Source organism: Labeo rohita, chromosome 23 (genome assembly GCF_022985175.1).
Source record: "Labeo rohita strain BAU-BD-2019 chromosome 23, IGBB_LRoh.1.0, whole genome shotgun sequence".
In the NCBI taxonomy this organism is placed as follows: domain Eukaryota; kingdom Metazoa; phylum Chordata; class Actinopteri; order Cypriniformes; family Cyprinidae; genus Labeo; species Labeo rohita.
In genome coordinates this window covers 7,898,310-7,911,557 of record NC_066891.1, presented here as the reverse complement: position 1 = coordinate 7,911,557, position 13,248 = coordinate 7,898,310, and the positions used below count along the sequence as shown (strand labels likewise).

Sequence of the window (13,248 nt, the reverse complement as noted above, 5' to 3'; positions counted from 1 at the left end):
CAGCTCAGCCACTGGTATAAACATATACCATTTTTTAAGTGTAAATTCATTTATGCCATCTCTGAGTAGAAATAAATATACTTTTTAGAAGCGCTTCTGTGACACCTTTTCGATGTAATTTAAGCATTAGAGCTGCTGAATGAAAAAAATACCACAGGCATATCCCATTACTGTAGGACATACACTTACATTTTCTAAAAATATGCTATAATTTAACCCTTTATATCTATCCAATCTGTTATTAACTTATGATGTTACAGTGTGAAACCATCATGAGGTGTTTTACTGTAGATATATTGTAAATGATACTGTAAAATTGAGTCTGATGTACACAGTAGTGCCATTTACTATTTGCTACTGTATTGCATAGCCTGTGACTGTTTGAGAAACTAGAATTTAAGTTGATTCAGTCATATTAAGGACATAAGGTTAGCTGAGGTCAAATTTGTGACTAATACTGAATCATTTTAATAGCTTAAAGGAGAACTCCGTTTCCATAACAACAATTTACAAATAATTGACTCACCCCCTTGTCATCCACGATGTTCGTGTCTTTCTTTCTTCAGTCGTAAAGAAATTATGTTTTTGAGGAAAACATTTCAGCATTTTTCCCCATATAATGGACTGCTATGGTGCCCCGAATTTGAACTTCCCATAAAAATAATACAATTTATATACTTTTTAATGCCAAACGCTCATCTTGTCTTACTGTGCCTGGACTTTTTTTGTTCCTGTTCCTATATCGCTGTTTTACCTTTTTTGTTAAGGGTGTTTGATCTTTTTTGCATGTTCACTTTGCAAAGACTGGGACGGTACTTCTGCAGCGATGTAGGATGATTTTAAAATGATTTTTGAAGTTGAGAAAGAAAATATGGTCAGAGTTTTTCAAAATACCCTAACTGTCTTGAGCCAGAGTACACAAGTATACAGAGTATACAGAGTTCAAGGACTGCAAGGCAAGATGAGCGTTTGAGAATAAAAAGTATTTAAATAGTATTTTTTTAAATATAAATAACCAATTGTTTCTCTAGATAAGACCCTTCTTCCTCAGCTGGGATCGTTTACAACCACATTTGGGATCGTTTGAAGCCACATTTAAACTGCCTTTTGGAAGTTCAAAATTGGGGCACCATAACAGTCCATTATATGGGGAAAAATGCTGAAATGTTTTCCTCAAAAAACATAATTTCATTATGACTAATAAAAAAAAGACATGAACATTGTGGATGACACGGGGGTGAGTAAATTATTTGTAAATTGTTGTTCTGGAAGTGGAGTTCTCCTTTATGACACCAGAAAACTGGATCACATTTTTAAGTTATCTGACTTGTTTTTTTTTTTACAGTACTATGTTTGTGAATGCATTAAGGGTTTTTTATGAGTCTTTGCGATCACCTTTCCTTATAACATGGTAGTTAGGAAGTTTAGCGGCTAAATGCAGCTAAAGTAAATAGGCTCGTCACTCCACAGAGAGAAGAGAGGGGTGGGGCGAGCAGAGCTCATTTGCATTTAAAGGAACACCCCTTAGAATGAGATGATTTTTGCAGAGCTCATTTTGACAAGGTAAAAATGGTGATGTTTTACATAACCATTGAGAATTTTTAACCAAAGTATATTACAGACTTTTCATTAAGTCCCTAAAGAATCATATCAACTTGTGGAAAATGGGCATCCGATGACCCCTTTAAAGTATAAAATATCTGAATGCAAATACTGTCACACAGTAGATGCTGTCAGAATGGGCCTAGTGTTGCATGGTACCATGTTCCCTCCCACTGTCCTGCTTGCTATCTCTCCTCCCTCGGTGTCCTAGATTTTGTTGAAATGATGTCATTGCATGTGTCACGTGAACAACTTGACTCTTTTTCCTCTGCTCTGTCAGTGTCAGTGAGCTGTTCACATCTGTAACCGGGTTTCTGCAAAACTGGAAGCCTGTTTGTGTGTGTTTAAACATACCCATGCACATTCCTAATTGCAGGGTCTGGACGTCTGAGCACAACGACTGGTTTGAGCCTCCTACTTATTTCCCCAACTCAGCTATCTCTGGTATTTAAGGCAGTTTGTTGAGTCTTTCAGACTCTTGTTTCCAAAAATAAATAGGACGGTACAACCCTTATTGGTTAATATAACTGCACTGTCATTTAATCCCACACTGTTTATCCAATCACAAGTGTGCTTGTTTACAACATAGCAAAAATCTCAAATGATTCAAGCTTAGCATTCCATCGGAAGTGTCCTATTGGCTGGAATACTGCAGGGAATTTTCACAGCTGCTGCTATGAGAATAGGATGGGAGGGACGGGTCTGTGTGCAGTTGCCAGTGGTGAGCAAACTTTAAATATAAACCACACAACCTATTTGGTATTCTGCCACTGACTGTGTGTACTTAATGTCAGTCTGTGTCCCATATTTAATGAGTAATGGATTTTTTTGCATCAGCTAAATGCTTACAGTGCTTTACAAATATATACAGTATTGCTTTTGCCGTTAGGACAAGACCTAATAAATAAATGCTAATAAACAATGCAATAACCTTTAGCATCCTTGGCCTCACTTATACAGTATTCTGTCTTTACATCAAAATTCAAACAATAATCTGTCTAATACATTTATTTAAACTCTATTGTTCAGATATCAAAATGCCTCCGGTGTAGATAGCAGATAACATCTGGAAGTAGTTAAAGCAGAAGAGAAGCTGTGAATCTAAATAAAAGAGATAATAATACCATGTCCTTCAGTATTTGCAAATCACTTTGCATATCAGTGTTTTGTTATATCTTGTTCTCTTCCTGTTATAACCTCTCATCCCTGCAGGATAGCTGTAGTCTGTTTTAGGCCTGCGCCACTGACAATATTGATTTTTGGGCCTTGTCTTAATGGGTTGTGCACTGCAGTGAGCAAAATCAGATTATGCTGAAAAAGCAACAGAGATGTAGTCTGTCTTAGAGCAGCTTATTGATCTAGCATTAGGACTTGTCCACAAAATGCACAGTTAAAGAACTAAACATGCAAGGATGTTACAAAATAGTTAATCAAATACAGGCCTGACCATTATTAATGAACAATAAAAAAAAAAAAAAAAAAAAAAAGACATAAATTGTTTATATAACTACAGTGAATTCCTAAGGTATATGAAGGCATTATTATTCTAAACATGTCTGAGGAGCTATATGAGACCTGTAGGCTTATTGTCTTCACTGCTGAACTGTTGTTAGCAACCAGCCTATAAACAGTAGAATGAACACTCGTGCATGAAAACAAGGAAAGGGAAGAGAAGGAGAGAGAAGTGGGGGGAAAGGACATTTAAGAATAGACTGGTTTTAGCTAAACTAGGCTACAGTAAGATTTTTGCATTTATCAATTGCAATACAGTGTTTTAATTGCAAGTCTCAAAGGATGAATACAGTTAAACTAAAAATTATTCAGACACCAGATATAATTTTTTATATATTTTTTTACTAGTGGGAGCAGGATGCTATAGTTAATTTATGTAAGTGAGGATAGCAAAATAAAGTGAACTGTGGCATGTTATACCCAAACATTCTTCATACAGTGGACTATCAGTAAAACTGATAAAACATTTGGGAACAAACATTATTCAGACACTTTGACCTGACCATGTTTTTTCTTTAATTGCTAATGTGACCTTTTCACACCACAGACTGAACAAAATTAAGCATTGCTTGGTAATTGGTCAACAAAGTATTGATAGTTTATTTTATAAACTTTAGCAAATAAACTGTGATAATGTGAGAAATGTTGAAGTTGTCTGAATACATTTTGGTTATATTATATATGTATATATTTTTCAGGATTCTTTGATGTATAGAAAGATCCAAAGATCAGTATTCATTTGAAATAAAAAGCTTTGGTAACATTATACACTATACCATTAAAAAATGTTTTTTAGAAATTATAAAAATTAATACTTTTCTTCAGCAAGGATGCTTTCAATTGATCAAAAGTGATGATAAAGACATTTATAATGTTACAAAAGATTTCAGAAAAATGCTGTTCTTCTGAACTTTCTATTCATCAAAGAAACCTGAAATTCTACTCCGCTGTTTTCAACATAATAATAATAATAAATGTTTTTTGAGCAACAAATCTGAATATTCTGGAAGTAAAAAATCTGAGTAATTTTGGAAGGATAATGTGACTGGAGTAATGATGCTAAAAATTCAGCTTTGAAATCACAGGAATAAATTATATTTTAAAATATATTAAAATAGAAAACAGTTATTTTAAACAGTAAAAATATTACATTTTTATTACAGGTTTTGCTGTATTTTGGATCAAATAAAAACTTTTGACTTTTTATTAATTAATTAATTTATGGCTATTTAAGGCAGCAGATACAAAGTAACCATGTTGAAACATACAAACATTACGTTCCCTGAGACAAATTACTTTCTTTTTTAAAGGCCAATAACCATGAGTGGGTCAAAAAATATATTGATTCTGGAAAACAATCTTTTTGGGCTCACATAAAATTTACTAGAGGAAATGTACCTTTATCCTCATAATATTGCATTTCATTTTGTTTATACTAACAGAACTTTCAGTTTCAGTGTCTTCTAGACTGCCTGTGATGAAGACAATAGCTGAAAATATCCACTTGCATTTAAGGTACAATACATCTCTAAAATATGTAGATAAAATATGTATTTATATAACAGCAGATTGATGGTTATGAACATACAGATAGAAGGATAGATAGATAAATAGATGCTCTGTTTACGATGACAGAATGTGGTATTTGGGTAACCAAATTGGACCAGATGGAAGAGTTGGTGTTAAAAAGGATGGGCCTGCCCCTCACACTCCCTGCTGGGGCAGCTGCATCCTCCCCCTGAGTGCTGCTATTCAGATTCGGGGTCATGTGATCTATACATAATGGCCGTTAATGTAGGCTTGTGTATTATCTCCAGGATACTAGTCGGTATCCAAGCAACTCCGTTATTCATCTCCTAGCAACGGCTGGAGCCTGGGAGGAGGGAATGGGGGGTTGGGATGTCTTAGTCCCTGGCCTATATTCCTCAACGTCTATGCAGGGTCATTTCACCTCATACGGTTATGACTCAACATTTTAAACAATTCAATAACCGGTTAATTCATATGCATATGCATTTTAGTAAAGAATAGTGAGGAGATGCTGATTAATGGCTGCTGATTGTCATAAGCTATTATTTCTTGACTTATGCTGAAAAACACAATGCAAATCCTTAAGAGTCTTAGAATAACCACTGTCACCTCTGAAGAACAAGTATAATAGTGATTTCACTAGCTCATTTGAAACTAGTTTAAGAGCAACTTTGTTAAGCTATATGCAATAAAACCTCTAGTTGTTTTTCTGAGAACAAAGATAACTGTTTAAAGAATGGGAAAAGAATATGTGACAGCTAACTCCAAAATTTACCTCAGGCAAAGCTTTTAAAAGGGGCAGAAGGTATCAAAGAGAACAGATGGAGAGCAGGTTGATCAAGTTACACAAAAGATGCTAGTACATAAAGGTTCAGATGTTATACAACTTCAAAAACATGAAAATAGAAGAAAATCTTGATGTATGGCATTGGTTATATTAATACAACCAATTCCCAGTCATTAAAAGCATAATAGGATGTTGAAGGAGAACAATCAAACTGAATATCAAATTACAATTACACTTTCAGGCGTTCTCCTTATTAGCAGTTGACTAAAGCAGAATTCTTAAGATTTAATAGTTGATTTTGTACAAAATCTTTGATTTATGAGCAATTAAGTCTTGGAATAAAACGTTTTTCGGGATGATTCAGTGTTTCAGATATACTGGGTGAGGTTCTGGGAGGTGTCTTACTAACCTTAATCTTCCTGACAACCAATAGAAATTATTCTAGCCCTCAAAACCGGGCAGATTTAATCTCGTTTGACCAATCAAAGGTAAGAAACGTAGTCGCCCGGGCAACACTCATATATAAAGTGAGGTCAGTCCGTTATAACGTTATTCTTCTTACATCGACCCCTTAGTTGTCGAACTGTAAGATCTCTCCGTCAAGAATCTTTTCTCACCCGGCCAAGAACACATAAAAAAGGAACAATGGTGAGCATGAATTCATATTTTAAATATTGATTACTTACAGAAATAGCCATTTTTTATTCGACTTATTGAATGGCATTTAATATATCTTAGGTTAAATGTTGCGTATTTAAATAATATTTAGGGTATATAAAATATACTTTAATGAAAAACATACCTTTAAAAAATTATTTGTATACCTTTTTGTTTGTTTATCTAAAAAACGCTTTGGTTTTGTAAATTATGTGTATGAAATCATTTTTTAAATTATGTATTTAAACGTATGTCTTTTACATAAATAGTATAGTCACGGATGTGTTTATAACATAAGAGAGAGTATGGATAAATAAAAGGTTTTGGGAATATGAGGCACGCTAGAACGAGACAACAAAGAGAATGGAGCCGCATAAATAATCTGGGTGTAGCCGGCTCCATGCTGTCCGGTACGGTGTCATATTGAATCAATGGACAAAAAAAGAGAGAGATGCAGCGCCTCCCAAAGGATATGGTCATTTTTTTTCAACCTTTTTTTTAAAAAACCTCCTATTAGGAAACAGAACATTTTATTCGAGGGACGATTCGATCGATTAAATTTATTTATTTATTTATTTGCAGAAATCGTATCGCATTTCAGGGCTGTAGGGGAAGCTGTTAAATATTCATGGTGATGTAGGCAGCATCACTAATGCAGCTGATGGACATTACCAGTAAACCAGCAGTTGGGGGTGTTATGTGATCACTTCCTCTGACATGATATCTCACTAGGGTATGATTGCACTGAAACAGGATATACAGGCTGTATGTAGCCTCAGATGTTTAAATGTTAGATGACATACAGCTTGACAAGCTAAAGTTGAACTTGTGAGCGACGTTTACATGCTGCAGTGATATTTGTTTGGTTCGACTTTTAACTTTTGCCCTTTTCTTCACAGCGTGAGTGCATCTCTATCCACGTTGGTCAGGCTGGAGTCCAGATCGGCAATGCCTGCTGGGAACTCTATTGTCTTGAGCACGGCATTCAGCCGGATGGGCAGATGCCCAGCGACAAAACCATTGGAGGAGGTGATGATTCCTTCAACACCTTCTTCAGTGAGACTGGAGCTGGAAAGCACGTCCCCAGGGCTGTGTTTGTAGACCTGGAGCCCACTGTCATTGGTAAGAGAATGGGACTTGATTTAAGTTATGATAATTGTGTATGTCAAAGTGCTCCGTTGGCTAAACATTGACCTGTTTGATAGATGAGGTGCGCACTGGGACATACCGTCAGCTGTTCCATCCTGAGCAGCTCATCACTGGAAAGGAAGATGCTGCCAATAACTACGCCCGTGGTCACTACACAATTGGAAAGGAAATCATTGACCTGGTGCTGGACAGGATTCGCAAACTGGTATGTAGCTGCAAATAAACAAACAAACAAAATTAATGATAGTTTATACTTGGTTTTCTTAACATACCATTTATTTTCAGGCTGACCAGTGCACAGGTCTCCAGGGTTTCCTAGTGTTCCACAGCTTTGGTGGTGGCACCGGTTCTGGCTTCACCTCTCTGCTGATGGAGCGTCTGTCTGTGGACTATGGCAAGAAGTCCAAGCTGGAGTTCTCCATCTACCCCGCTCCTCAGGTCTCCACCGCTGTGGTAGAGCCTTACAACTCCATCCTGACCACCCACACCACCCTAGAGCACTCCGACTGTGCCTTCATGGTAGACAATGAGGCCATTTACGATATTTGCCGTAGGAACCTCGACATTGAGCGTCCTACATACACTAACCTCAACAGGCTCATTGGCCAGATCGTGTCCTCCATCACAGCCTCCCTCAGGTTTGATGGTGCCCTCAATGTCGATCTTACAGAGTTCCAGACTAACTTGGTGCCCTATCCTCGTATCCACTTCCCACTGGCTACCTATGCCCCAGTAATCTCCGCAGAGAAGGCTTACCATGAGCAACTCTCTGTGGCTGAAATCACTAACGCTTGCTTCGAGCCAGCCAACCAGATGGTGAAATGTGACCCACGTCACGGCAAGTACATGGCTTGCTGTCTGTTGTATCGTGGTGACGTGGTGCCCAAAGATGTGAACGCCGCAATCGCCACCATTAAGACCAAGCGCACCATCCAGTTTGTGGACTGGTGTCCCACTGGTTTTAAGGTTGGCATCAACTACCAACCTCCCACTGTGGTTCCAGGTGGTGATCTGGCTAAGGTACAGAGGGCCGTGTGCATGCTGAGCAACACCACAGCTATTGCTGAGGCCTGGGCTCGTCTCGATCATAAGTTCGATCTGATGTACGCCAAGCGTGCCTTTGTGCACTGGTATGTGGGTGAGGGTATGGAGGAGGGCGAGTTCTCAGAGGCCAGAGAGGACATGGCTGCCCTGGAGAAAGATTACGAGGAGGTTGGTGTTGATTCTATTGAGGGTGAGGGTGAAGAGGAGGGAGAGGAGTATTAAATGACAGAATGAAGTGCAACATGCAGGAACCATGACATGGAAAAATTCAAGCAGTGAAAAATAAACCTTACAACAAATGAAAATGATGTTGTTTTTCAATTCTTTGGACATCTGAAATAAACCTCCTTTTCAAACGAATTAAGTTGTCTTAAATTATTGTGTATAGGCTTTTTGTAGGCTATAGCAGATATGTGACCCTGGACCACAAAATCAGGCTTAAGTAGCACTGGTTTATTTGTAGCAAAAGCCAACAATTCATTGTATGGGTCAAAATGATCGATTTTGCTTTTATGCCAAAAATCATTAGGATATTAAGTAAAGATCATGTTCCATGAAGATATTTTGTACATTTCTTACCATAAATATTTCAAAATTTAATTTATGATTAGTAATATGCATTGATAAGAACTTCATTTAGACAACTTCTTTTGGATTTTCTCAATATTTTGCTTTTTTGCACCCTCAGATTCCAGATTTTTATATAGTTGTATCTAATATTAAATATTGTCCTATCCTAACAAGCATACATTAACAGAAAGCCTATTTATTCAGCTTTCAGGTGATGTATAAATCTCAGTTTCACAAAAATTTAGCAAGACATTTTGTTGCACACCAGCACTGAGGAAAATGTACATACGTATGTTCGATGGAATACACTAGGACCCATGAATGAGACAGGAATGACTGTACAAATAAAAAGCAGTTTTTCCTAACTTGGGTACCATCCAGAAGGTAAAAAAACAACATCCTTGACAAACAAATAAAGTAGCATTCTTTGCTTCAGTAATTGACGAATTAAAGTCTTTGATGACTATTTTCATTCTTTATGATCCAATTTAAAAACAGATAGTTTCCTAGCAGCAACATTTCCATATGAATAATTCCATCTGTGTAAATATATGAGGCAGTGCAGATATAGCATTACGTTTCATACAAATGTATGATTCCTGAACCATAGTTGTGTGGTTTTCTGACGAGCATGTAATTAGCATAAAATGGTTTTTGGGCTACTGTACTTTAAAATTAAACTCATAATCTGAATTACCAAGAAGGTTTCCTTATGCCAAGTTTCTGACTAATGACAAACGTTGCCGTTTTTAATAAGCAAAGAATAATCAACATGCTCATTGTCAAAGACTTGATTAACTGGTAGGCTAAGGCAAAATACATACATTTAAGTAACGTTAGAACAATAGCCATCTATGACTGTAATTATGTACAGTTCTACACACCCTCTTTTATACAAAATATATTAATTATATTTAATTTTATGAAATGTATTTTTTTTTTTCATATGACTAACATCAATTGTTACTCATGTTCGTCCCGCCCCTACAGTATTTTCTGACACAGACGTTATTGTTCAAAGGTTAGAATGAACCAATGGGGTGTCACTGATTCACAGACGAACCAATGGGAATGCGACAGGAAGCGAAACTTATCCTCGCGCGCGCCCCGCCTTGGTGACGACTGACGGAAAAGTATAAATATTCCCACCCGCTTTTTCCAAGGCATTTTATTCTCACCAGACTCATAAAAGTCGACCTGTGAGAGCGCAACTAACAGAAAATCGACGGTTTTCATCTTCTCATATTTTTTGTAACAAAAAACTTCGAAAATGGTGAGTATAAAACTTTTGTTTAACGTTATAAAGTGACGTTATTGAATGTTTTATATAGTCTGTGATAACGGTTTTTTGGCACAGCATTTAAAATTATGGATCATTATTTTAATATTTAGGTGATGTATTTTGGTTTTGTAAGTTTAATTATTCACTGAACTTAGGAAGTTATTTTCTCTGTCTAATTTTAATAGGTTTTTGAACGAATTATCGCGAATTATTAAACGTTTTATTTAAGAGTTTTTTTTTTTTTTTTTTTTTTTAAACGTTAGGTTTTTCGGTCATGTTTTACAGATAACATGTCAAAAATAAATAAATAAATAATAAAGTCGTATATTTAATAGAAATGTAAAGTCCGTTATACTTCGTGTAATTTGGCGCACAATTCAAACAAATAAACGTGCCGTTTCATTCCTTAATCGAAAACGATAGATATGAAAACTTATATCTCATCATCAAGGCCGTTGTGGGGCGGATACACTAACGTGTATAGTAAAATATCTTCGTTTGTTCTCATGACTATGCAAAGTCACTTCTCTAAAGCAGTGTGCTAGAGTTACCGGTACAGGAAGTGAGTCAAGAGGACCACGTGTGATCTGGTGAAACTTGATAAACTCCAGTGCTAAGGGGTTTAAAGCTTAATAAGTTCCTCATGATTAAGCTCAAGTGGTCAAGTGTTTCATGAGCATGACCAGCCTAAAACAGAGAAGTGTTTTACCCAGTTCACATTGGTCTGAGTTGAAGTTTTGTAGTAATATACTAGAATACTCTCACTTATTAAAATGAATATCATTGCTTGGTTTGAGTGTTATTTTACAATGTATGTAAATTAGGTTTAGGGTTTTTTTTGGTAGTTTTTTTTTTTTTATAATTCAGAAGTTGATGTAATTGTTAAGGAATGCAGGCTCACTTTAATGAAACCGTAAAGTCCCTCCCCCTGCCTTTTGAAACAATGAAACAAAGGCAGATCTGTTTCGTCAGCTGTTTGTGTAGTCAGGGATTTGTGTGACTATAGCAGTTTCTGATCTGCAGTGGTTGCATTTTCCATCAGTGTTTCTTTAAAGAATTAATAAAGATTCAATTCATGTGTGTGTGTGTGTATATAAACATGCTCATCAAAGAGTCTTTTGTTAGCTTTGCAAACTAGTAAAAGCAGTTTTATTTAATGAACATGAATGAATGGCTTAATCATTATTTGCAATTCCAGAATGTTGACTTAAGGTGCATTATGTCTACAAATCTTATAAATCTCTCTCATCTCTTCACAGCGTGAGTGCATCTCTGTCCACGTTGGCCAGGCTGGAGTCCAGATCGGCAATGCCTGCTGGGAACTCTACTGTCTTGAGCACGGCATCCAGCCGGATGGGCAGATGCCCAGCGATAAGACCATTGGAGGAGGTGATGACTCCTTCAACACCTTCTTCAGTGAGACCGGAGCTGGAAAGCACGTCCCCAGAGCCGTGTTTGTAGACCTGGAGCCCACTGTCATTGGTATGAAGAGTTTTTCTTTTATTTTTTCCTATGTTTCAGTATGTCTAGTTCTCTAAATGTTTCTTCACAACCCGTCTGTCCAGATGAGGTGCGCACTGGGACATACCGTCAGCTGTTCCACCCTGAGCAGCTCATCACTGGAAAGGAAGATGCTGCCAATAACTACGCCCGTGGTCACTACACTATTGGCAAGGAGCTCATTGATCTAGTTTTGGACCGAATTCGCAAACTGGTAAGTCATTAATTAAATTACAACGCCTTTGAAGTTAAGTGGTGTTAAATTATGTTTAATTCAACTGCTTAAATACTTAATTGACTGTTTAACATGAATCATGTTTTCCAGGCTGACCAGTGCACAGGCCTCCAGGGTTTTCTGGTGTTTCACAGCTTTGGTGGTGGAACCGGTTCTGGCTTCACCTCTCTGCTGATGGAGCGTCTGTCTGTGGACTATGGCAAGAAGTCCAAGCTGGAGTTCTCCATCTACCCCGCTCCTCAGGTCTCCACCGCTGTGGTAGAGCCTTACAACTCCATCCTGACCACCCACACCACCCTAGAGCACTCCGACTGTGCCTTCATGGTAGACAATGAGGCCATTTACGATATTTGCCGTAGGAACCTCGACATTGAGCGTCCTACATACACTAACCTTAACAGGCTGATCAGCCAGATCGTGTCCTCCATCACAGCCTCCCTCAGGTTTGATGGTGCCCTCAATGTGGATCTCACAGAGTTCCAAACCAACTTGGTGCCTTATCCTCGTATCCACTTCCCATTGGCTACCTATGCCCCAGTGATCTCCGCAGAGAAGGCTTACCATGAGCAGCTCTCTGTTTCTGAAATCACTAACGCTTGTTTTGAGCCAGCCAATCAGATGGTGAAATGTGACCCACGTCACGGCAAGTACATGGCTTGCTGCCTGTTGTACCGTGGTGACGTTGTGCCCAAAGATGTGAACGCCGCAATCGCCACCATCAAGACCAAGCGCACCATCCAGTTTGTGGACTGGTGTCCCACTGGTTTCAAGGTTGGTATCAACTACCAGCCTCCCACTGTGGTTCCAGGTGGTGATCTGGCTAAGGTACAGAGGGCCGTGTGCATGCTGAGCAACACCACAGCTATTGCTGAGGCCTGGGCTCGTCTCGATCATAAGTTCGATCTGATGTACGCCAAGCGTGCCTTTGTGCACTGGTATGTGGGTGAGGGTATGGAGGAGGGCGAGTTCTCAGAGGCCAGAGAGGACATGGCTGCCCTGGAGAAAGATTACGAGGAGGTTGGAGCTGAGAGTGTGGAAGGAGAAGATGAGGGTGAAGAATATTAGAAGTGCTTTTCACTTCCACTACCTGTTGTTTCCTGTCCGTTGTCATTTTTTTGTGTTTAGTTTCCTCACTTTCCAGTTGTCATCTGGCTAAAAGGTCAATCTGACATTTTATGCTCTTGAAAGAAATAAAATGTTATGATATTTACATATTCTCCTGTGTTCTTTCTGGACTAATGGTTCTGTATATTTCTGGTATTTCCTTAAATTTTTGCACTGCAGTGCAATTTTTGAGTGTGGCGTGAGCTGTCTGCTTCATGTTGAATGCAGAGGGCAGTATTGCTTCACAAATGGCTGTTATAGTCTCAGTGGTGCTCA

The 13,248-nt window shown here is 38.0% G+C and overlaps 1 protein-coding gene across 3 annotated transcripts; it reads left to right on the top strand.

Annotated features, from left to right (window-relative positions):
* Positions 1–5,947: 5,947 nt before the first annotated feature.
* On the top strand, positions 5,948–13,078 carry tuba1a (tubulin, alpha 1a). Of its 3 annotated transcripts, XM_051097139.1 has the most exons (5): positions 5,948–6,079; positions 6,988–7,117; positions 11,523–11,615; positions 11,699–11,847; positions 11,959–13,078. In XM_051097139.1, exons 1-5 carry the CDS (start codon positions 6,077–6,079, stop codon positions 12,931–12,933), a joined length of 1,350 nt encoding a protein of 449 aa, XP_050953096.1. In that variant the 5' UTR covers positions 5,948–6,076; the 3' UTR covers positions 12,934–13,078. The 3 variants fall into 3 exon arrangements, with proteins under 3 accessions (XP_050953096.1, XP_050953095.1, XP_050953097.1); XM_051097138.1 differs by lacking the exons at positions 11,523–11,615; positions 11,699–11,847; positions 11,959–13,078 and adding exons at positions 7,294–7,442; positions 7,523–8,641 and having other exon boundaries at positions 6,988–7,210; XM_051097140.1 differs by lacking the exons at positions 5,948–6,079; positions 6,988–7,117 and adding an exon at positions 9,980–10,124 and having other exon boundaries at positions 11,393–11,615.
* The last annotated feature ends 170 nt before the right edge of the window (positions 13,079–13,248 follow it).